General features: G+C 43.1%; 1 protein-coding gene across 2 annotated transcripts in view; it reads left to right on the top strand.

The window, feature by feature from the left end:
* DYSF (dysferlin) overlaps positions 1-24,791 on the top strand; it is a 103,390-nt gene that overhangs the window by 43,372 nt on the left and 35,227 nt on the right. The window contains exons 29-39 of one of the 2 annotated variants that reach the window (XM_053458095.1): positions 654-827; positions 11,230-11,323; positions 11,650-11,727; positions 14,598-14,779; positions 15,438-15,578; positions 17,123-17,152; positions 17,328-17,354; positions 18,873-18,914; positions 21,345-21,446; positions 23,437-23,598; positions 24,478-24,643. In XM_053458095.1, coding sequence (XP_053314070.1) covers positions 654-827; positions 11,230-11,323; positions 11,650-11,727; positions 14,598-14,779; positions 15,438-15,578; positions 17,123-17,152; positions 17,328-17,354; positions 18,873-18,914; positions 21,345-21,446; positions 23,437-23,598; positions 24,478-24,643 — 1,198 coding nt within the window. The remainder of the gene's footprint in view (positions 1-653; positions 828-11,229; positions 11,324-11,649; positions 11,728-14,597; positions 14,780-15,437; positions 15,579-17,122; positions 17,153-17,327; positions 17,355-18,872; positions 18,915-21,344; positions 21,447-23,436; positions 23,599-24,477; positions 24,644-24,791) is intronic. The other variant, XM_053458096.1, reaches the window with a different exon arrangement.

Below are 24,791 nucleotides of genomic sequence, written 5' to 3'. Positions count from 1 at the left end.
CTCGTGAATTTATGAATTAGAATTCCATAAAAAATGTAAAATATCGCTATTAACAGTTTACTCATAAATACGGATCTCTCACATTGTTTAATTTTCAATATATCTTGAAGAAGAGACCTCTGAGGTTCTGACAGTTTATGTAAGTCTCATGTATTTAACTAAAGACCCAGGTGGTGTCCGCGCCGTCCTCAGCGGCTATAAGATTTCTGCCGACACTATGGAATTAATGAAGTAATACTGAGTAGCACTCACTGAAGTGTTAACCCCTGGCTTGCCTCCGGTCTTCAAGTACCGGTTTGAGTTTAGCATGAGATAAAAATTGCAATTATATATTTTATTTATTATTTACTTGCGGGGTGGGGGTGGGTAAGTGGTCCCCAACTGGCCCATTAACAGTATGGAGGTTTACACTATGGCCGTGTAGGGGGCGGCTGAGGGTTGCTGCCGTGGGTCAGGTCTAAGGCAGCGTAAAGACAGCTGTGTTTCATTCTAATAATACTGAGTCTCAGAGGGTTAGAAGATTAGATGTAATGAAGGAAGTTTTAACTTAGTGGGTGGTAGATACGTGGAACAGCCTCCTAGCAGAAGTGGTAGAGGTTAACACAGTGAGGGCATGGGCTCTGGTTTAATGTGACCCTGTCCCCTTTTCCCAGCACAAGCCGGACGAGTCGGAGTGCGAGGGGTGGGAGTACGCCAACCTTTTCGGGTGGAAGTTCCATCTGAATTATCGCAAGATGGACATTTTCCGGAGAAGGCGTTGGAGGCGCCGCATGGAACCCTTACAGCAGCTGGGGGCGGCCGCCATATTCGCTTTGGAGGGAACTCTGGTAAGATTAAGAACCCTTGTAAAATAAGGGTATCATACCTCCCAAAAGCCCTGTTTTTTGTGCAACAGTCCTGCTTTTTTACAAACTTCCTCTTCTGCATGATTATTCCTCCTCATTAAGTGTTCACTCTGCTGGGGATTATATTACTGTATACAGCGCTGGGGGTTATATTACTGTATACAGCGCTGGGGGGTATATTACTGTATACAGCGCTGGGGGTTATATGACTGTATACAGCGCTGGGGATTATATTACTGTATACAGCGCTGGGGGGTTATATTACTGTATACAGCGCTGGGGGTTATATTACTGTATACAGCGCTGGGGGTTATATTACTGTATACAGCGCTGGGGGGTTATATTACTGTATACAGCGCTGGGGGGTTATATTACTGTATACAGTGCTGGGGGTTATATTACTGTATACAGCGCTGGGGGGTTATATTACTGTATACAGCGCTGGGGGATTATATTACTGTATACAGCGCTGGGGGGTTATATTACTGTATACAGTGCTGGGGGTTATATTACTGTATACAGCGCTGGGGGGTTATTACTGTATACAGTGCTGGGGGTTATATTACTGTATACAGCGTGGGGGTTATATTACTGTATACAGCGCTGGGGGGTTATATTACTGTATACAGCGCTGGGGGGTTATATTACTGTATACAGCGCTGGGGGTTTATTACTGTATACAGCGCTGGGGGGTTATTACTGTATACAGTGCTGGGGGTTATATTACTGTATACAGTGCTGGGGGTTATATTACTGTATACAGCGCTGGGGGTTATTACTGTATACAGTGCTGGGGGGGTTATATTACTGTATACAGCGCTGGGGGGTTATATTACTGTATACAGTGCTGGGGGTTATATTACTGTATACAGCGCTGGGGGTTATATTACTGTATACAGCGCTGGGGGGCTATATTACTGTATACAGCGCTGGGGGTTATATTACTGTATACAGCGCTGGGGGTTATATTACTGTATACAGCGCTGGGGGTTATATTACTGTATACAGTGCTGGGGGTTATATTACTGTATACAGCGCTGGGGGTTATATTACTGTATACAGCGCTGGGGGTTATTACTGTATACAGCGCGGGGGGTTATATTACTGTATACAGCGCTGGGGGTTATATTACTGTATACAGTGCTGGGGACTATATTACTGTATACAGTGCTGGGGGTTTATATTACTGTATACAGTGCTGGGGGTTATATTACTGTATACAGAACTGGGGGTTATATTACTGTATACAGCGCTGGGGGATATATTACTGTATACAGCCCTGGGGGGTTATATTACTGTATACAGCGCTGGGGGTTATATTACTGTATACAGCCCTGGGGGGTTATATTACTGTATACAGTGCTGGGGGTTATATTACTGTATACAGTGCTGGGGGTTATATTACTGTATACAGCGCTGGGGGTTATTACTGTATACAGCGCTGGGGGGTTATATTACTGTATACAGCGCTGGGGGGTTATATTACTGTATACAGCGCTGGGGGGTTATATTACTGTATACAGCGCTGGGGATTATATTACTGTATACAGTGCTGGGGGTTATATTACTGTATACAGCGCTGGGGGTTATTACTGTATACAGCGCTGGGGGTTATATTACTGTATACAGCGCTGGGGGTTATATTACTGTATACAGCGCTGGGGGGTTATATTACTGTATACAGCGCTGGGGGTTATTACTGTATACAGCGCGGGGGGTTATATTACTGTATACAGTGCTGGGGGTTATATTACTGTATACAGTGCTGGGGGTTATATTACTGTATACAGTGCTGGGGGTTATATTACTGTATACAGCGCTGGGAGTTTATATTACTGTATACAGCGCTGGGGGTTATATTACTGTATACAGCACTGGGGGTTATATTACTGTATACAGCGCTGGGGGTTATATTACTGTATACAGCGCTGGGGGTTATATTACTGTATACAGCGCTGGGGGTTATATTACTGTATACAGCGCTGGGGGGTTATATTACTGTATACAGCGCTGGGGGGTTATATTACTGTATACAGTGCTGGGGGTTATATTACTGTATACAGCGCTGGGGGTTATATTACTGTATACAGGGCTGGGGGTTATATTACTGTATACAGCGCTGGGGGTTATATTACTGTATACAGTAATAAGCTTTCGAGACCCTCTAGTTTCTCCGTGACCTCGGCGTTGCGTTTCTCTTGTTATGTTGGATGGTGTATAAATCCTACTTGTGACCCCTGAGAAGAGAGGTGGATTCAAACAGGTCACTCCGTGGGGGTAATCAATCTCGCTTACTGTATTTGACATCAGGCTGTCGGGGGGTCCCTGCTTGGCAGGGTGCTGGCAGACCACAGCTTGATATATATAGTGTAACAGTGCGAGGGTCTCCTTGGTAGTGGGCTGAAGGAAAACTGCTCTTTAAAAAAAAAAAAAAAAGTACCCAGTGCACCCAGATGTGGGGGGAATGATGTCTGGTGTTGCCGGTTCTCCAATGTGGAGGGAGCCTGGCTTGGCTTTAAGGACTAGACAGCTACTACGGGCTTCAGACTTATCTTAGTTGGAGCTATTAAGAGATACCGGGTGAGGTAGACTTAGACTTGCCTGCCTTGCCGTGACGCATTAGAATTATTATCAGGGTGGGCTGATGAATTTTCATGCTTGTGAGAGGTAAAACTAACCGAGGAACGCCAAATAGCACCAAGATGCCAGTTATCAAGACCCTATATGCTTTAATGTCTCCAGCAGGTCTAGTGTTCCTATTTATGTGCACCAGGCTTCAGTATAGGGCTTCACCTTTTCTATCGTGCCCAGGTGCTCCTCCTGAAGCCATCATATGGACTTTAATGCACAGGATACCTGAATTCATTGACGTTTTCTCCCAGTGCAGATAGCGCAGATAATATCTTTTACTGTTCCTTCCGTAAAGTGGCAGCGAAACATTCTTTCTCCCCGCGTCTCGGCTAACGCACAGAAAGCCAGCATTACAGTGGCTTTTTTGTTTTAATACCGTAATAATTACCCTCCGACGGCTCCGAGGAAATGACTGTGACATTAAAACAAATACGAGAATCATGTAGCCGGGCTCCCAACGTTCCGTGACATTCCTCAAATCTGCTCAGAGATATACAGTCTGACTGTAAAGGAAGCCGGCGCAATAACACGCAAGCCCGCCTAAAAACTCCAAATGGCCCTCATTAACTTCTGACCCAATTTAACGAGCGGCGCGGAAGGAATAATTGGTCCCGTCCGTTCTGAAACCCCCCTGCCTCTTTTATTTTGCGTGCGGACCCCCATGCCTCATTCAGGCAGGGGGCGAGCCGCTGCGTACGTGTAACATTTCCTAATTTGCTTACATTGGACCCGGTCTGTCCTCTCTCCTTGGCATCCCACCCGATGCCTTTCTTTACGTTCCGAGGAGTGAACTCTCTTTAACGTGGTCTCCAGCTCCGTTACGCCCATTAAACAGGGCGCGCGATGCAAACCACCGGCCTAATAGCGGTAAATGACCCGTGAATTCTTCCTCCTCCTTGGTTTTAATGACTTACAGTATGGAGCCGAGCCTCCGTGACCACACACACCAGACGTCGCAGGCCAACGAAGTATCAAATGCTACGCTGGAGAGAAAAACGTAACCGGCGCTGGCTCCTTGGCACGCAACCCAACGCAATTAGCCTGATGGCTTTACGGCTCCCTCCTGACCCGTCACATGCTCAGGAATATAGTTTCCTCCCCGCTCGCGCAGAGTAGCTCGGATCGTTGTACCGAGCGTCGGTCACGACCAGAAATCAGCAGGACTCCATCCACCACAGACCCGTCTTAGATATCCGTCGCCATAGGAACTGCTATAATCCAAGCTGGTGACGGGAGGAGGCTGGCGTCTAAGCTTTTCCTGACAAATAATTTCTGTATTTTATTTTTACTGTACGACGGCCTGAATTGTACATTTGTGGGTCGGTTACTGTAATATAAAAAAATATAAAAATTAATAGTAAAGCAAACTGAAGCGCTGAAAAGCAAAACTTTTTTTTTTTTTTTTTTTTTAGTTTTTCCATTTACAGAAAAAAAAAACATAAAAAAAATATCGGAAAATCCCATACGTTTTAATGGATATTATTTACATACAGCGGGTCGTTTCCTTCGGGGTATTATATATATAGAACAGACATTTACATTAGCAGACCTCTGCTCTTTTAGCATCTACTGTGAATATATATAAAGAGGAAAAAAAAATAATAAAATCATATAAAAATAATAAAGCAATATATTTTTATTTAAAAAAAAATGATATTAAATTATGAAAAATAATAAAAAATAAAAATGTATAAAAAAATAAAATTAATTGGCTAATAAATAAATAGTGCATATTTTTATAAAAATGAATAAAAAAAAATTATAGAAATAAGAATGCAACGTAAAATTTCTGCTGTTAATTATATTCTCCCAAACGTTTATCTGTCTCATAGAGGAGTGCGTCCTTTTAGTAGTGTTGCCCCTCATGGGGGGCATTGTCCCCCTCAATACCCGTCATCCATCCATGCACGTGACTCATTACGCAGTGTCAAATACTGCCGTCACGACCCAATCCGGGTTATTATCAGCCTTGTATGACGTAATCTCATGCTGTCCGTTGGCTTTCGGTATGTAGATATACCGTGTGTTCGGTATTGCTCATTAGAATGTGCCATTTCCTGCAGCTGGCTGATAGCATGATGGGAATTGTAGTTCCCACCAACTACTGAGATTGGTTTCCTCTGATTTTTACCCATAGTTTTTTTTAACCTGGCAAACACAGTCAAGCCTGTTCTGTGATTAGTAAGGGTTAAGCGCAGAGGCCGCTTGCCACCTCTGCTGGGTGTCTGCTTTCTTTAAGGCGACGGCACTAATAGAAGTGTATTGAGACACCTCTCGCTCCCCGACACTCGAGCGCCGTCCACGCGGCTGATATTCTGCACGTTAGCTGCCTCTGAAAGAGCACAAGGAGCCCTCTCTACATCGACGTAATGCAGACGCAGTATAACAGTAAATGGACCTCCTGCTTGGGGGTTTTGCAGACCACCGACCGTGTGGCACGTGTGGTCCGGCACCTGGAGACCGCAGAGAACGCATTCTGTCACGTGTCACCTATCACGTTATCATCACTCCTTTCCCAAACATTTCTAGTTCGAAAATGTCACATCTCGGGGAGTTCCCTCCTCCTCTCTTCAATTTTCTTTCTCTTTTTTCCACTCCTTTACGCCTTAAAAGAATCTTTAAAAAGAGAACCCAGACAGGCCGCCGAGAGAGCGCTAAATGTGGAGCAGACAGCATGGCGATAGCGCTATTTAAAAAAATAAACATTTCCCAGGGCTGCAAACATCGAGAAGGTCCGTGTCTGTCAGACATATTTTAATAATCATTTTGAAGCAATCAGCAATAGAGCTCATTTTGATAACACATGAAAAAGACAGGCATTCAGCTCCTCCCTTCCCCAGAGTCCTGCACCAGTTATAAATGTTAAAAAATATATATATATATATATATACAAAATAAGAAGTTCTGCAGACAGACATGATGGGACACGTGTTCTAAGCACCAGAGTCAACCTTTGAGCTTCACAGGAAAGCCCTAGAGGTTCTCCCCTCGGTTAACATATGGGGGTTAGACGTGGTGTAGGGCAGCAGGCCAAGGGGGTCGCCCCAAAATAGGGAGTCTATCAGGACAAAGCTCACTTCCACCCGGAGCCACGCTTCTTTAAGCGTCTGAGCACCAGGATATGATGTCATATCCTGTCGCTCAGTGGTAAGGCGGTTCGGCTGGTGGCGCTGCCGTGGGTTAGGCCTGGACCAGTGCCAAAGACAGGTATGCAATTGGACCTAGGAGGAGCCAAATCGAGCATTAGGAGGTGTGGCTAGCTGCATGTGGGTGGAGAATGGGTGCGTGAGGTGGGCGGATCCAAGTGGAATGGGCGTAACATAAATTCACTACCCCAATAGGTACATTGATCATTCGAGATAGGAATGTATAAAAATACGAAATATCGCTTTATTCATTTAATAAAATAGCTTTCCAGCACCATTCATCATCGTTACGGATCGGCCCCATCTTTGGCCCTAAAGGGTCACTGGGGCCCCATACATGTGTAATGGCCACACGCTATGCAAACACGCGAACCCTGCACTGCATCAAACACGTTACTGACGAGGCAGGTATTAATCGCAGCGGATTAAAAGAAAACTAAGGGGAGATATTATCCTGCACAGGAATCTGGGGGGTATTAACCTGCGCAGGAATCGGGGGGGGGGTGATATTATCCTGCGCAGGAATCTGGGGGGGGGGGGTGATATTATCCGCTGGCTTTTTATAAACAATCTGTTACAGGAATCTCGGCATGAAACCTGCGCAGGATAATATCACCCCCCCAGATTCCTGCGCAGGATAATACCCCCCAGATTCCTGCGCAGGATAATACCCCCCAGATTCCTGCGCAGGAATCTGGGGGGTATTATCCTGCGCAGGAATCTGGGGGGGTGATATTATCCTGCGCAGGTTTCATGCCGAGATTCCTGTAACAGATTGTTTATAAAAAGCCAGCGGATCCCATAACGCTATTACAATGAAGAGATAATTAATTAAGCACAGAGTATACTTCTCTCTCCCGCTCGCTGTCACTGTACACTGCCCTAACTCACCGAGTATACTGCCCTAACTTAATGAGTATACTGCTCTAACTCAATGAGTATACTGCCCTCACTAGCTTACTGAGTATACTGCTCTAACTCAATGAGTATACTGCCCTCGCTAGCTTACTGAGGGTACTGCTCTAACTCACTGAGTATACGATGAATCCTAATAAATGCAGAGGCACGCAGGGTGTGATAGAGTGCAGGGTATATCGCAGGCTGCACTCCACTTCTGGCACTATTGTGTAAATTATTCAAATAAACCAGTAGATTATTGACGTAATTAATAATTTATGGAATCCAAAAATATGTTATAGATGCCTTAATATTCTAGTCAGACGTTTACTGTAATAATTCATTCAAGAGGCTGATGATGTCACAATAGTTGAGGTTTCATGACGTCAGAGTGGTTGGCAAAGTAGGTTCAGGAGGCCAACCACATATTCATACAAGCTTATTATAGCAGCTTATCAACGTAACTACTAACATGTCACAGGTCGCAACCCCATCTGTCAAAGCCCCCCAAATAAATCTAAAAATATATTTCAACCCACACATTATATACCATCTTCCATTATATTCACCCGCATTAAATACACACACCCTCCATGTATCGTTATTTATTATATGCCACTTTTTCCATGTTCCGTGTTCATTCTACATGTATGTACAACCACATGGATTGGATGCTTTTACAAAGGTCTTTAAGAATCTTTATCTTCTTCTTTTACTTGGCTTAGCAGATATTGGGAAATAATGGGGAAATGTTTTATATAATCATTGTTTAATAATAAATGAAGCACACGGGAGATGAAAATACCTGAGCAGGCCAGGTGGGGTTATTGGCCCCTAGGAGAGCTAACTGGTTCTCCACCATCCCGCTCTACCTTCTTCAACTAAATGCTTTGGAAATCCTTCACAACATCAGTAATAACAACAGATTTTTGGACCCCCCCTCGTGTACAATAACCATTGTCTTAAAGTCTGTTCAAAAAAGTATTCCTGAGAATTGCTTCTCAGTAACTTCTGTTACAAGGTTTCCCTTCAGTTTAGACCATTCCATTGGTTGCTACGGTGATGGAACTTTCGCAACATTCCATTGGTTCCACAGGTGATTGTTCCAAATGTAACACTGGGTCTCAGAATGTTAGTATTGCTCACAAACTAAGAAAAGTAACCTTTTATCATAGAACCTCGTGAGTTAACCGATTAATGCCAAATACACGGTATCTGTACAAAATAATATTTTCAAATAAAAAGTATGAAGTATATTGAAGTTTAACAGAATTTTATTGAGATATTGATTACGTTGGAAGTAAAAATTCTGTTTATGGATAACATGAATATCCTCCGGTGGAAACAGATGGAAAGACGCTGCCAGAAGCCCGGAGATGACAGAGGCTTCCATCACGGCTGTCATTGTAGGAATGTTCTTGACTCCGTGGTGGTGAAGACAGTAAGACAAGTGGCGGATTTTCCATGTGTCTGGGCTGTCTGGTGGCGATGGTCTCTGACGTCTCGTACCTTCAATAGCAGTTGCTCCATCTTTGCTGAAAGCTGACAGCCAGTGGTGTTCTCCAGCTGTCCTCCATTCAGCTTCACATCCACCATCACTTCAAGGTGTTTGTCCACGCTCTGTGTCTCTTGCTCCTCGGCAGACTGCTGCTCGTCTAAGCGGTTGTTGACGGGCGCTATCTATGCCTCGAAGCTTCTCGTGGTGGTGGAAAGTTTCATGCCGAGCTGCTCTGCCCTGAGAAGCTGCTCCCAGGCGTAATCTTCTGCAGCAGAAACTCTTTTCTCCAGGGCTCGTATCGCGTTGTCTCTGCAGGCTATGCGCTCAAGCAAGGTGACTTTCTCATTTTCCTCACCCAGGCGTCGTACTAAGTCCTTGTTCTGCCGATGAAGACCATCGATAACCGTCTGTAGCTGTTTGATGTCCTCGCCGTGGGTGGTATCCGACAGAGACGTTCTGTCCTGAGACACCTGAGAGCCTCCAGGTCTTGCCTGTTGATCCTGGCGTCTCGTTGTCTCTTTTAGATGTCCCCGTTTTCGGTCTCTATCCGCTGCCCGTTTGCGTTCCAGAGCCGAGACCCGGTCTGCAAGATGGGACAGGGAACGTCTGCATTCTGTTTCCATCTGGAACACGGTGTTATTTATGTTCACAATAGAACGCGCAATCTCCGTGTAGAGGTCGGCCTCGTGTGCCTTTCTTCCTCTAGTAGATTTTCTCATTTCAGTTAATAAGAAAAGTATGATAAAGGCGCCGAGGCAGCCCACGATAATCAGAAGAGTATCCAACATCTTCTCGCTCGCCTGCTCTGTTGAGCAATGAAGTGGATGAGGTTTCACCTGGTTTATACAGCCTGTGCTGCTGATGACATCACAGAGATGCTGATGATGTCACAATAGGTGAGGCTGCTGTATGTCAGAGTGGGCGGGGCCTTAACCCTTTCAGTGCCAACCACAAATGGGGCAATCTATCTATGGTCTCAGGAGTTGGAGCCTGTTCATTCTCTCTGATTAACTGATTGTTCTCTGTATATAATTTTTGCTTTAGAGCTCAGCGCTATTAGATGGCTACGAACCGTGCATTTATAAGCACACCAACTGTGTATTGGGGAGATTTCTGTGGTTTCATTCTCCTTAAAGAAGACATCTTCCCTGCATAATTTAGATTTTCCCTATTCTGCAAAACCGCATTGTTTAATCTCCAGTCTCTATCAGGAGCCTTAACATTTCTTTCTTGAGTGGTCATCACAATGACGTTATGATCGGTCCAAATCGTATCTGAAATTGGCAGCTAATTGGAATACACAGGTGCAACCCCATCTACCAAAGCCACCAAATAAATTAAAAAAAATATGAACCCCTTCAGTTCCATATGGAAGTACTAAGAATCGGAAACATCCTAAAAATGCATCTAGTAAAGCCCTTTAGGACGTACTGGTACGTCCTGACTTTCTTGCAGCGGCAAGAACACATCCCTTCCGCTACACGGGAGATCAGGCTGTCGTTTGACAGCATCTCTGGCTTCCTGCTTCCCGATCTCCCGGCAGCCGTTACAGTTTAAGATCGCGAGATCGGGCATTCCCTTCCGGGTCGCGTCACTACTGACTTCACCCGGAAGATCATGGAGGGACACGATATCCCTTACAGGGTCTGTCTAGATATGAGATCTCCGATGGCGTACGGATCACAGACACAGGTCACGTTACCTAATTTTTTGAGGATTCAGAGAGGAAAATATAAAAAAAATGAGGTTGTTTTTCTAATTTTTGCTAGTTTTTACTACATTTCTAATTCTAAATTTTCAGCTAATCATCCAACTATGGTATCAAAAGAAAGCTCTATCTCTCCTTGAAAGAACGATATATAGTTTATATGGGTACACTATTCACAGGAAAAGAGAATCATCGCTGAACCGACATAGCGCAAAAATGGCAAAATTTCTCCGGGACTTGAGGTACCAAAAACCCCTGGGACTGAAGGGGTTAAGAATCTTCTGTTCCTTTTTTTATTTGGTTTAGCAGATATCGGGAAATAATGGGGAAATTGAATTGATGGCCATTATGTAAAGTATGTATTATTTTTTGCTGGATGTGTGGTAGATAAGTGGAACAGCCTCCCAGCAGAAGTGGTAAAGGCTAATATAGTGGGGGAATTATATTTGTGGAAATTTTCCCGCCTGATGTATCTGTTAATTTTTTTTTTCTCCCCATTTGCAGGGAGGTGTAACGGATGATAAAAGCGACGATGGGAAATCTGCCGGCGCCTTCAGCTTTGGGGTCAACAGACCTACAATATCTTGCATATTTGATTGTGAGTACATTAATGCATGCTGGGGGCGTCAGGACTGACCTGGGAAATCCAGGGCTGTTGGCAGCTCTTTACACAGCTACGGTGAGTTTGTAACACCTGGTTATTTTTCACGTGGAAATGTTAATTTTATATATACATAAATATATATTTTGACATCATTTACATATATATGCAATACAAATCCACCATGTCTGTATACATAGCTGCCAACAGCCCTGAATTTTCCAAGCCAGAGCATATAGAAATTATGAAGGAGATCCTATGATGTACTCTGCGCTGTACCCATGGTTTTTTTCCTTCTAAATCTGCTTCTTTTATTCCAAAAGACGGGAACCGCTATCACCTGCGCTGCTACCTCTACCAAGCCCGGGACCTCTTGCCCATGGACAAGGACAGCTTCTCGGGTAGGTGACTGGAAATAAACCCGGGGCAGACCCCCCCCCCCGCAGATATAATGTACCCCTTGTGGCTCCCAGATACCGGCTTTTCCGATTGGAGGATGTAGAGGTGTAATACCATGCCGTGCCACTAGGGGTGCAAGAGGCGCAGCACCCTCCAAAACGCAGGTTGACCGCTCTTTATCAATCCATGTAAGCCGGGCCAGGGGCACCAACAGAACAGAACAACAAGATAGGAAGTAATGGCCAAGCCCGGCTACTCGCCCGTCTCTCCTGCTGTAACGACTCAAACCTTAATCGGTCTTTGGTCTCATCTTAGATTCAGGAGTCGTATGTCTATCCCATGCATGTTTAATACCCTCACTGTATTACCCTCTACCACCGGCTGCCATTGGCTAATCATTATACCTGGGAAACCTCAGGGGCAGATTCTCAGGGTGACGGGGCAGATTCTGGGGGTCACTCAGTCTAGAACTGACTCCTTCCTATTCTCCCCGCTGTGATCATATATAAAACCCCCACTATGTTATGGTTAAGCTCCCTGCTTGAATGCAGGTGACTCCGTGAAGTAATAATGAGTCATGGTTTCCATGACGACCGGTAATAGAACCATTTGGGTAACACATTTGGCGACTCATTACGTAGAATCTTTGCTGCGGGCTAGTAAAGGGTTAACATTAACATTTGGGGCGTCTCAGGGGCCGCTCACTCACACGGTGATTACACGCGACTGCGGCGCTCTCAGCGTGTAAGCGTGTAACACGCATCCTGTTTTATCAGCCGCTGGCCTGGGAGATTTACACATGTAATGCTGTTTAACCCCTCGCTGCCCAGACTCCATGGTCAGCATCGATGTTCCGCGTGAGTTTTTCCTCGCAGATTCTAGAACGTAATGTCCAGGATAATGTATTAAAGTACAGCCCTGGATACTGTATGGGTTATACCTGAATTAACCCTTTCATATGCCAAGAAGATGCCGAGGTGTATAGATTGGAGAAGAGAGAGGGGCATAGGATGAAAACGTTTAACTGCATAAAGGGATTCAACAAAGTACAGGAGGAGAGACGTTAGAACAAGAGAGCAGAATCTAAAACTAGAGGGTCAGAGGAATGGAATACTAGGATGGTAGTAGGTAAGTAGAACAGCCTCCCAGCAGAAATGGTAGAGGGTAATACAGTGAGGGGATTAAACATGCATGGGATAGACATACGCCTCCTGAATCTAAGACAAGACCAGCGACTGATTAAGGTTTGAGTCGTTACAGCAGGAGAAACGGGCGACCAGACGGGGCTTATCTGCTAAGGAATCACACAGCGGTGGAGCGGCCGCCCGGCTGCGGTGGGTATTATCGCGTGCTGGCCGCTGTAATCATTATTATTCCGGTAACCGTCTGGCAGACTGATAATGATTTCTTGAGCGCTCCACAATGGCCTCGCTGTTAAGGAGGGTGATGTCATCGCGCATGATTGGCTGCGCTTCGCGGGGTCCATCGAGCCAACTATAACATCCATAAAAAGGTTACAATGGAGGGTGGGGGTCCGCACGGCGATCGCTGCCTTTATTATACCGGCTGCTCCCGAGGGGGGGGGGGCGTCAGTGTTACCCGAGGGGCAGAGAGAAGATCTGTTTATCTATACATACCCCCCACCTGCAGTCCTGCCCCTCAACCACACAACCCCAACAAAGGTGTCCAGGTTTGGGCACCCGACACGTCCTGGGAGGGGGGGTATACAGTCTCCCAGCAGCCTGGGTGATGGGATTTGTAGTCCATAAATATGATCCAGCCGGATGCACCTTAACCTACCCAGCCTTGATAAAAAGTTTTACCAAATGTAGCTAACGAGATCTCCCCTTTAACCAGCGATTAACCCCGTATCTGGACGACGTAAAAGTACGTTAAAAAAACGAATAAAAATATGTTGAGCAACGCCATCCTTTTATTGTATTTTATTCATTGAAGGGCTGGCTGCTACTGATCACCCTTGTTTCTAGTTTGGGAAAGGGTTAATGCAATGAAACAGTCCAGATCCCCGTATTAAACGCGCACGCCGTGTTCGCCAGCTATACGAGTCGTCGCTGGATGACATGCCATAATATTTTTACAGGAGATAACCTAGAATAAGCACGAAGCGTTTCCCCCAACGTGGGGAGCGGCGGGGGCCGTGAATATAACACTGGCTTCATTTATATATAAAAAAAAAAAAAAACCTGCCTGGACCCTCCGCGCACGTACCGTCCTCCAGTCCGTTCCTATTATGTTAATAACATTATTAATAACATATTAATATAATGAATAGATTTTATATTTCTAATAATATTATATATTTGTAATTTTATTATATATATATATATATTATAATTAATATATACAATTTATAAATACCCTTATATAATATATTAATTATAATATATATAATAAAATTACAAATATTATTAATATATTATAATATACCGGCATTATTCTAATATAATATAATAATATATTAATGAATATTAATAGCATTAATAGTACACCCTGGATCCGACTGGGTTCCGTTGTGGTGTTATTTTATAAACAAAATTCTTTGGAAGATCCCAAATTGATATCAAATTTATATAATTTATTTTATTAACCTCCATTTGGATTCTTCCGCTAGAAATGACCTAAAAAAATTAGAAATTTATATAATAATTAAAAATAGCTCCGATTTGGAGCTATTTTTAATTATTATATAAATTTCAATTTTTTTTAGATTATTTCTAGCGGCCCAACCAAATTCTAATTCCTAAGCAAATTTTTTATTTTTATTTTATTTTTTTATTTTTAAGACTTGAAATTTAATTAGAATTTTCATCATCTTATTTAGTTTTTTAATGAATTCCGCATTGCGTTCCAGATCCGTACGCCATTGTGTCCTTCCTCCATCAGAGCCAAAAAACGGTGGTGGCGAAGAACACCTTGAACCCCACGTGGGATCAGACGCTCATCTTCTACGAAATCGAAATCTTTGGAGATCCTGCAACGGTTGCCGCTCTTCCTCCTGACATCGTGGTGGAAATCTATGACCACGACACTTACGTAAGTTCAGAAACTTTTGAGGGGATGATTCTGGTTCTTTAGAGCACCTTATGTCACTTTCTATGCAAAGTATTTGTGAGCGGGGGAAAAAATTGGAATTGAGGGGAAAAAAAAGTTGCAAAAAAAAAAAAATTTCATTATAGAGGAATTTATTTTTCCAATGCAATATTAATAAAAAAAATTAAAAATATTGGAATGTTTAACCGCTGGTTTCAAAAAACATTACTACAATTCTCCATATTTTTTAAAATCAATAATTCTCTTTCAAGGCATTTTCTTGCCAACACTGGCGCCGATTTGTAAAATATTTTGCCGATAATATTTTATTTTCCAAGTTATGGCAAAATGGGTTTTAATATTAATTAACAGAAATTTATTTTGTATAAAGATTTAAGTGGAAATTTTAAGACTAACCCGAAATAAAATAAAAAAAAAATTATAATCAGCCTCCATTCCTTGCAAATTTTGTTTTTATTATTATTTTTTTTTATCATAATTTATTATCATTTATGATCTAAAAAATCTGAAGTTGGTGCCAGGAACGAGGATTGGGGAGCTGGCCCCGTTATCTTGTAGCCGGTGGGTCCTGATCTGAAGATGTCTAATAAGATGAGGTTGTTCTTGGTAACGGCAGCGCTGTCTTGACTTTGTTCCGCAGGGGGCCGACGAGTACATGGGACGCTGTATTTGTAAACCAACCCTGAAACGCTCCCCGAAATTATCCTGGCATCCGGTAACAAAAGGAGGAAAAACCGCTGGGGAATTGCTCGCCGCTTTTGAGCTAATCCAGAGGGAAAAGGTAAACTTATATTTTTGGAGTCCGCATTCTAATCTGCCGGGACCACCACAGCGGGGGAAAAAATAAACAAAATCAAATATTATTTCTGTTTTGGGTACAAGCTAAGAATTTGAAAATAATTTGAAATTACATTTTCTGTGGAATTTCGTATTTGCAGTTTTCTCTGATTTACTAAAACAAAAGGAAAAACAGAGGAAAAGTCACAAAAGCCAAAGGAGAGCCAAATATTTTTGCAATAGAAGGTTTTTTGTGTGTTACAACCTGGGCCTAGAGGACCCCGTTAGAACGAGAGGTCATACGTCTAAAGCTCGGAGGCTTAGATAGGAGGTTTTACTTTACTGAGAGAAGTGGAGCAGTCTCCCAGCAGAAGTGGTAGAGGGTAATACAGTGAGGGGATTAAACATGCATGGGATAGACATACGGCTCCTGAACCTAAGACGAGACCAACGACTGATTAAGGTTTGAGTCTTTACAGCAGGAGAAACGGGCGACTAGACGGGGGCCGGATGGGGCTGCTGCCGGGGTCCGCAGCCGGGGTCTGCTCGCCTCCTGCCGCAGAATTAATAAGCCGCACTCCTTGTTAGTTCAGTCAAAGCAAATAATAACGGTCCCAGTGTGTACACTAATAGCGAGTATCACCTCGGATACAGCAGCTTCCGTGTTCAGTGGCGCAGGCCCACACGGAGCATTACACGCACGTGGCGTCGGTCCTGACACGGCAGCAAACGCCTCGGGTGAAGGGTGAGCGGAAGGCGGGAAGCGAAAATATGGAGATTTCTTCCCGCCGATTTGCTATTTTAAATGAGAATTCTGAATCTAATTTCTGACTTACAAATTTGAATAAAATGTCATTATTTAACAGTTTTTATTCCCTGCAATAATCGGGGTTTCTTACTTTAGTTAGTAATAATTTGTAACACAAAACCCTGTAACGCAAAGAATGTGTATTAGAAGTTTCACGCTGGAAGCCCGGTGATTGCGATTTTAGAGCCGTTACAAGGCGCCCCCCTATCTGTATAAACTTGGCTTAGTCCAATATGGCTGATTGCATAATAGGAACCCCCAAAAACAACGTCAGGACACTTGGCGCACTACATCACTGAGGCATTGGGGCAGTTAAAATAATATTTAACAAATATTTAATATATAGAAGAAGATTCGGGTGCAAAGTTTGGGGAAAAATGGTCCTAGTGCTGACTGGACTGGTTGCTATGGTGATAAGACAACATTTAGAACTTTGCACCAGTCACTTTATATACAAAATTCCCATTGTGTTTTAAAAAACCAAAATTGTGTATTTCGCAGCTCTGTTTTAATTATTGCTCGTAGGTCAACCTACTTCTTCAGTCGTGTTATTTATTTTATATATTATATTTATATTATATATTATATTTATATTATATTTATTTTATATATTAAATATATTATATTAATATTATATTTATATTTATTTTATATATTATATGATATATATTATATTTATTTTATATATCATATTATGTTTTTTATATGTTATATTATGTTTATTTTTTTTTATTACACAGCCAACTCTGCATCATGTTCCCGGAGCGGAGGTATGTACGACACGTAAATGAATGAATGCCGAGGGCTAGAATGATTTCTAGCACTCGGCTGAAAACATTATATTACGGGGCAAAAACTATGTTTAAAAAAAGAAAGAAGCAGAATATATAATTCCTCTTTGATTTTCTCGTCTCATGTAAGACTTTTGCTTTCTTTGCCCCACAGGATGAGGTTTCTGGTGTTCTGAGCGAGGTAAGGACCTGCCATTGTTGTTGAGATGCGTTTGGTAAGAGCTGAGCTGATGATGTATGATGGTTTGGAAAAGGTTTAGTTCTGGAATATGGGGTTCTATTGGGGTCGTCTGTGAAGTTACTTCATGGCGAGAAACTCACGGTACTCTAACGACGGGGTGAAGGTCAGGCTGTAAGTAACTATGTGCTGGAGGACCTGCCCATCTTGACGACTCATGATGATCAGCTTAAGATCGCAATGCTGCTTTACTGCTGCTGCAGAGGGAGGTCGTAGTCTCATAGCCTAGGCAGCGCTGTGTGCCGGCAGTTGTTTTTCTGGTAGGGCAGTAAGTGATATCTAAGGTGGGATAGAAATGAATTCCCATTCTTCTGAAACCAAGAGTAGGGTGAGGCGGCCATGATTAAGGCTGAATAGGTTTGCTGCACCCCTTTCGTGGTATTCATCACTGGGCAGGGGACCTTCATTTATTTGCCCTGTACATGTGGTTTTGATGGCTTTGATTGGGCCTGGCGGTGGCACAGAGGGGCCGACCGGAAATCGGAGAAATGCATGTATGACCATAGCGGTGGGTATATGAGCATGAACGTTGCGCATGGCTTCCGGCATGTTTCGTTTGCCTAAACATTGCGCATGTCTGCCTGAACCTTGCCCGAGATTCCAACCTCCAGCACATCCTTATTATAGTCAACGGGATTACTAGGCGTGCCCTACATGGCAAAAATCCTCTGTCAGATATTCAGGGAATCCCAAATAACCATAGAACCCTCGGAGAGGATGGTGGCCCAGAACATTGCTGATGTCCTCTAAAACAGGGGTGCTTGTCTTTGTATTACATTCTTTTCCACTATCTATTTAAATCATTTATCCAGTAGGCCTTTGGCACATGCCGTACTGGCCTTAAAATAGTACTTGTGCCTAGGGGCACCTGGGGTTTTTAAAGCTCACTGGCCCATTGGATACGCCAACCCAATTTAGGATTTGTGGTGGGACCATTAGTGTGATGGAGCAAGTCAACAATGAAATAAACAAAAAAAATGGCGGGACTATAAAAATCCACCCAGGGCCGCCATCAGAAATCTTGGGGTCTAATGATACCCCCACTGTCCCACCCCAATGCTCACAACGGAGCCAGAATTCCCAGAAAGGGGTCACCAGGTGAGGGCTAATGAGAGGGTCCATGATGGATCAGCAAGGCCTTCTTTCTTCCCACGGGGGCCCCATACGGGGTAAGTGGTTGTAACCCCCCTCCTGATGGCAGCCCTTAACCCACCTAAAGGGGGACACCAACAAAAATGGGTGGACAACACACCCTACCAAAATTACCCAACCCTAACAGGACATCAGCAGCCAGCGCTACTCGACAGGGTCACCAAATCCACCATGATGTTTCTCTACAGCTATTGTTACACTGCGGGGTGGGGGCAGTGGGATGAAGTAAGTAAATTTGTATTAATTCAAAAATCTCTCTGCTTTTTCCCACTTTTCCTCCGTTTTAATTTTGGGATGCGTGCGCACCAGCTGTTAATACCAGCTTTCATCACGGAGAAACGTCCTGACTGGGTACCTTTCTCGTTCTGATCGTACCGTTCAAAGCTAGCCTGCGATAATAATAATAATAATATTACCATGACTAATAATCATTTATTATTAATAATAATATTAATTGCTGTGCCTCAAACCTGTTTGTATGTGAACATATACTGTATATATATAATCATAAGTGAGAGGTCATGTGCCTGTCCCACTCTGTCTATATACCTATTTTCATGCTTTGGGGCAAAACCCTGCGATTTGGGGCCATTTATTCCTACCTTTTCTGTATCTGAGCCCAGTTGATTTCTGGAGTCACCTGCCGGTAATCAATGGAGGCATCCCCTGCTTGAAGTCAGGTATCTGTTATGGGCTTTTTTGTTTCTAGGCCCCAAGGATCAATTTAAGTTTTGGTAGTGATGGGAGTTAATTTAAAGATATTTTTTCAACTATTATAGTGGTAAATAAGGAGTAATATTGGGGAGGAATTTACAATCATCTGAATTCAATTTACCCATTTATGGTCTTTTTACTTTAAACCAGCAGTGACATTTCTATCTATTTTTGTTATTTAACAAATTCCATTTTTTCTTTGCCAATCCCGACAAATCCTGAGAGTGGTTGAACCAATTTAACCAATTATGAGAGTCTTGTGAAACGACATGTGAAAAGAGAAAAACTCAGATATTAAAATCAGATATTTACTTTTTGGCTTCACAATTAAACTATGAATAATATTAAATTAAAAAAAATGAAACTTTAATACTTTAAAAAAATATATTTTTTTCAAGATCATATCAATAACAAGGGAGACTTTATTCGCATTATCAAATTTTGTAACGACAATTTGTCAAAGAAAAAAGAAAATAACTCCTTAGAATACGGCATAGATTCCTAGATTCTGAAGTTCTTTCTCTGAGTTAAAAGCTGCGCATGGGCAGTGAGGGCAACAAGCTTGTTAGAACATTGTGCGTCTACTAAACTACTCATTGGCTAGGTGATGACACGCCCTCCTAAAAGGCCGTCCCCCAAAGATCCCATTCCAGGTGTTCTGAATGGTAGAAGTGGTGATGATTGCCCTTCCACACACGGGGCAATATTGGTTAAGAACCTGAGAGTTTTCCCCAGGGGTATTTATTACATTTAAGATGTCTGAGTCCGTGTTACCGTCTCAGTGAATTTTGTTTGTGGCCCCGTCGTTAGCTTCTGTAGCTCTGTTGAGTTTATGGATTAGACCTCACACGGGGCCCTGTTTATTACCCGTTCTTTGTGGCTGGGTGCATTATTCTTCTTCGATCCTGGGTGGTATGGACCATCGTGGATTAAAGTTTTACTTAAACATAACTTTTTCGTTAACATATACATACTTCTTAATGTATTATTTTTCATTTAATCACCCATCCCCCCTCATCTTGGCATTGCCCTTAACATCGTAGATTTGTAGAAACCAAACTCTTAGTGAATATAACCCAACCATGGGGACGTTTGCAGGACTCTGGCACACAATAAAGGTCCTGCGTCCCACCTAACGTGACGCACTCTTACCGGGAGTCACTGGCGCCATACTCTGCCGCTTTGGGGTCGTTTCCATAGGTTCAGGAACCAAACTCCAGAGACTTCCTCCAACTCTAACCTGGTCTGTAGCTTGAAGGCATCCGACGGCAGCTGCCTCCGTGTTTATATCTCAAGGAGGTTTTACCAACCCGTCCCAAACACTTTAAAATCTTCGCCTATGGAGGTTTACCCCCCCCCCCCCAGTGATAATTGGCGAGCCCAGGTCTAGTTAAAGTGACAGGATCGTGTAGAGCCCAACACACAATAACTCATCCCCCAACACTAACAGAGAACATCTAACGGGCTGTTAATGTAACAAGATGTATCAAAGTAAAGGTCTTCTCGGGTCTTTTGTGCTCTTCTTGTTTGCATTCTTTTGCCGATTGCCAGATCCCTACTTAGAAAGCAGCCATCTCAACTTCCAGTTCCCGAGGTCTGCAGGATTATTCCTCCCCATTAAGTTATCTCTCCTCTATTGTTAAATTAAGATGATTGTTGTTGATTGGTTCAGGCAGACCTTGTGACGGTGGGGTAAGAAGTAGGGAGGTATCTTCTGGATAAATCCTTGGATAGATAATAGATCTATGCATAACCATTTAATGTTAGACTATGGCGCCCAAGTTAAAGCAGACTCCGCATTGCCTTGTTTTTGTTGTTCGTTTCTTTCTTTTAATCCTTCCTTCTTTCTTCTAACCCCTCTTCCTTCTAATCCTTCTTTCTTCTAATCCCTCTTTTTTCTAATCCCTCTTTCTTTCTTCTAATCTCTTTTTCTTCTAATCTTTAATTTTTTTCTTCTAATCCCTCTTTCTTCTAATCTTTCATTCTTTCGTCTAATCCCTCTTTCTTCTAATCCTTCTTTCTTCTAATCCTTCCCTCTTTCTTCTAATCCTGGTTGTTATTTCTCAGTCTGCAGATACGGACCTTCCTTACCCTCCACCCCAGAAAGGAAACAACATTTTCATGATTCCGCAGGGAATCAAACCCATCCTCCAACGCACCGCCATTGAGGTGAGCCAGACTGCGCCGTGCACACTGGTATTTTATTGTCACGTGGGTGAAATTATATAAGGGGTCGGGCATCCGTAAAATGCTGTTGTACAGGAGAGACTGCCTGAGAGTAATGGGAGTTGAATAGCTTCCCACCACCCAGCTCTATAGGATTTATGAACAGAGATCATCAGCATATCTGCAAATACCCCGAAATTTGTTAGCAGGAAAAAAAAACACTTTAAATTAAAAAATAAATAAATAAATATATAAAAAATGAATGCAGTAATGATGTAAAATGAATGTCCTGTCTTATTTTGTGATGATTGCCTGATTGTCCGCGTCTGTGATTTAACACAAAGATGTTTACTCTCTTCACTCGCTACATTCAACACAAACTGGGAATTGATGATAACCATCAAAATTAGGCTCAGAAAAGAGGTTTATTACCCCAATCCTGAAGGTTTGTAATGAAATGAGACGCTTCAGGCGATGCTTTCCAATTAATCAAAAGGACAAAAACTAACATTAAATCAGTATTTTTATCTCTTTTTTTCTAAAAATTCCAAAATTGTGTTTAGTAATCTTTCTAAATATGGGAAAAATTATTTTCATAAAAAAAATCCATAATATGATAATCTCTGCAATTTTAGCAAGCTGCTATGGATGGGTGACAGCATAGCAGATTCCGGTACCCCACAAAATGTAGACTTTTACTCTGCATTGGCATCTTTCCACTGGTATTTATTTAATACTTTTAACCAGCATAACATTAGCCTCTGAGTCTTAGACAGAAGTTTTACTTTACTAAGAGGGTGGTAGATAAGAGGAGCAGCCTCCCAGGAGAAGTGGTTGGGGTTAAAACAGTGAAGACATTTAAACATGCATGAGAAGACGATACCGATATCCTTGAGATCAGGAAATTGATTCTAATATTCTCAGAACTAAAGTCATCGTCTCTGACAACATTTTAACGCATAGTGAACACCTTACTACCCCTCCCCATACTGCCCCCCATTATTAACACAGAGTTATAATTACCCCCAGCGCTTTATACAGCAATATAACCCCCCAGCACTGTATACAGTAATATAACCCTCCAGCACTGTATACAGTAATATAACCCTCCAGCACTGTATACAGTAATATAACCCTCCAGCGCTGTATACAGTAATATAACCCCCAGCACTGTATACAGTAATATAACCCTCCAGCACTGTATACAGTAATATAACCCTCCAGCGCTGTATACAGTAATATAACCCCCCAGCGCTGTATACAGTAATATAACCCCCAGCGCTGTATACAGTAATATAACCCCCAGCGCTGTATACAGTAATAACCCCAGCACTGTATACAGTAATATAACCCCCCCAGCGCTGTATACAGTAATATAACCCTCCAGCACTGTATACAGTAATATAACCCTCCAGCGCTGTATACAGTAATATAACCCCCAGCGCTGTATACAGTAATATAACCCCCAGCGCTGTATACAGTAATATAACCCTCCAGCGCTGTATACAGTAATATAACCCCCCAGCGCTGTATACAGTAATATAACCCCCAGCGCTGTATACAGTAATATAACCCCCAGCACTGTATACAGTAATAACCCCAGCACTGTATACAGTAATATAACCCCCAGCGCTGTATACAGTAATATAACCCCCAGCGCTGTATACAGTAATATAACCCCAGTGCTGTATACAGTAATATAACCCCCAGCACTGTATACAGTAATATAACCCCAGTGCTGTATACAGTAATATAACCCCCCAGCACTGTATACAGTAATATAACCCCCCAGCGCTGTATACAGTAATATAACCCCCAGCGCTGTATACAGTAATATATATATATAGTATATGGGAACGGGTTGGGGTGTTTCTAATACAGAAGTGTGACATCCAGTCCATGGAATAACATCTTAAACTTGTCGAGGTCTTCAAAGCAAATTGCTGAAGCCCCAGATCTTAAAGCATTCTTTCCGTTATTCCTCCTCCTTCAGGTGTTGGCGTGGGGGCTGAGGAACCTCAAGAGCTACCAGATGGCCAGCGTGACCTCTCCCAGCCTGGTGGTGGAGTGCGGGGACGGGATCGTCCAGTCCTGTGTCCTCAAACACTTCAAGAGGAATCCCAACTTTGAAGACTGTGTTCTCTTCATGGAAGTGGTACGCCTCTTAATGCTATAAGCAGACTTTTCTTCAGACCGTAAGCGCTCGGATTATACGGAAGCCCAGGTGGCTTTTAAAAAAGAGTCTGGCTCCGGTCCAGGGGCTTTTATGGGACGATATTCCCATGCTGCAGGAACAAAAAGCGTTTGCATGTGTTTTCTGCATAAAAGATCATCAGCAACAGGCCCTGGATTCCTATTGGCTACGAACAGGCCAAATACCGTAGAGAAGCATTAGACTATCGGCTGCTCTTTTGTATGGCACATGGCTGATAACCGTGAGTGCAGTCTATGGCTGATACAGGGAGGCGTGACTCCTCCGTGAAATATATAACTATTGTATATAATAGGTATCATTTATTTACCAGATATACTACATCGGGAACACAATATGTAACGCTATTTATTAATATATCAATGGCCAATATCAGTGGTGTAGCTACAAACCACGGGGCCCCAGTGGCAAAAAATTGCCCTCGGCCACCTTGACTTCACCAAGCAATGTGTCCCACAGTGTCCGCTTTGCCACCAGTTTGCCAGTGCAATTGTAGCCCCCAAACAGCATGCCTGTGCCATTTTAGCCCCCAAACAGTCTGTGTGTGCCATCTTAGCCTCCAAAAAGGTTGTCTGTGCCATCTTAGTCCCCAAACAGTCTATCTGTGACATCTCAGCCCCCAAACCTCCGGGACCAATATGGCGTAATCCTTTTAGCCTTACAATTTACCCTCTGGGTGGTGAGCAGCGCGATAGAGGGTTAAATGTAAAGATTAACATTATAAGAAGGCATGTTACCCCCCCCCCCATTCTGTTTGTCTTGGGAAGGGGGGCCTTTGCTAAGCATGTATACTATAAACAATTATTCTATTTCTCCGTCCAGAGATTGCCCCGAGAAGAACTGTACTGCCCCCCGATTATAGTGAAAGTCATTGACAATCGCCCTTTCGGTAGGAAGCCCGTGGTGGGGCAATGCACCATCAAAACCATCGAGGAGTTCCACTGTGAGCCTGACGGGGAAGACGTCGATCCTGATGAAGGGCAGATGGGTAAGTACCGTATTGCAATTGGAGCTCTTGGTGGATCATTGTGCCACCGTATGACCAGCTGCTTTGGGGCACCAACAGAAGAGCGATGGAGTAACTTTAAGTATTTTATAAATAAAATCCATAAAAAGATATGCCCACTCTCCCACGT

This window comes from Spea bombifrons, chromosome 1 (genome assembly GCF_027358695.1).
Source record: "Spea bombifrons isolate aSpeBom1 chromosome 1, aSpeBom1.2.pri, whole genome shotgun sequence".
Classification (NCBI taxonomy): domain Eukaryota; kingdom Metazoa; phylum Chordata; class Amphibia; order Anura; family Pelobatidae; genus Spea; species Spea bombifrons.
Note: the sequence above shows the minus strand (reverse complement) of the source record. Positions and strands in the feature narration are given on the sequence as shown.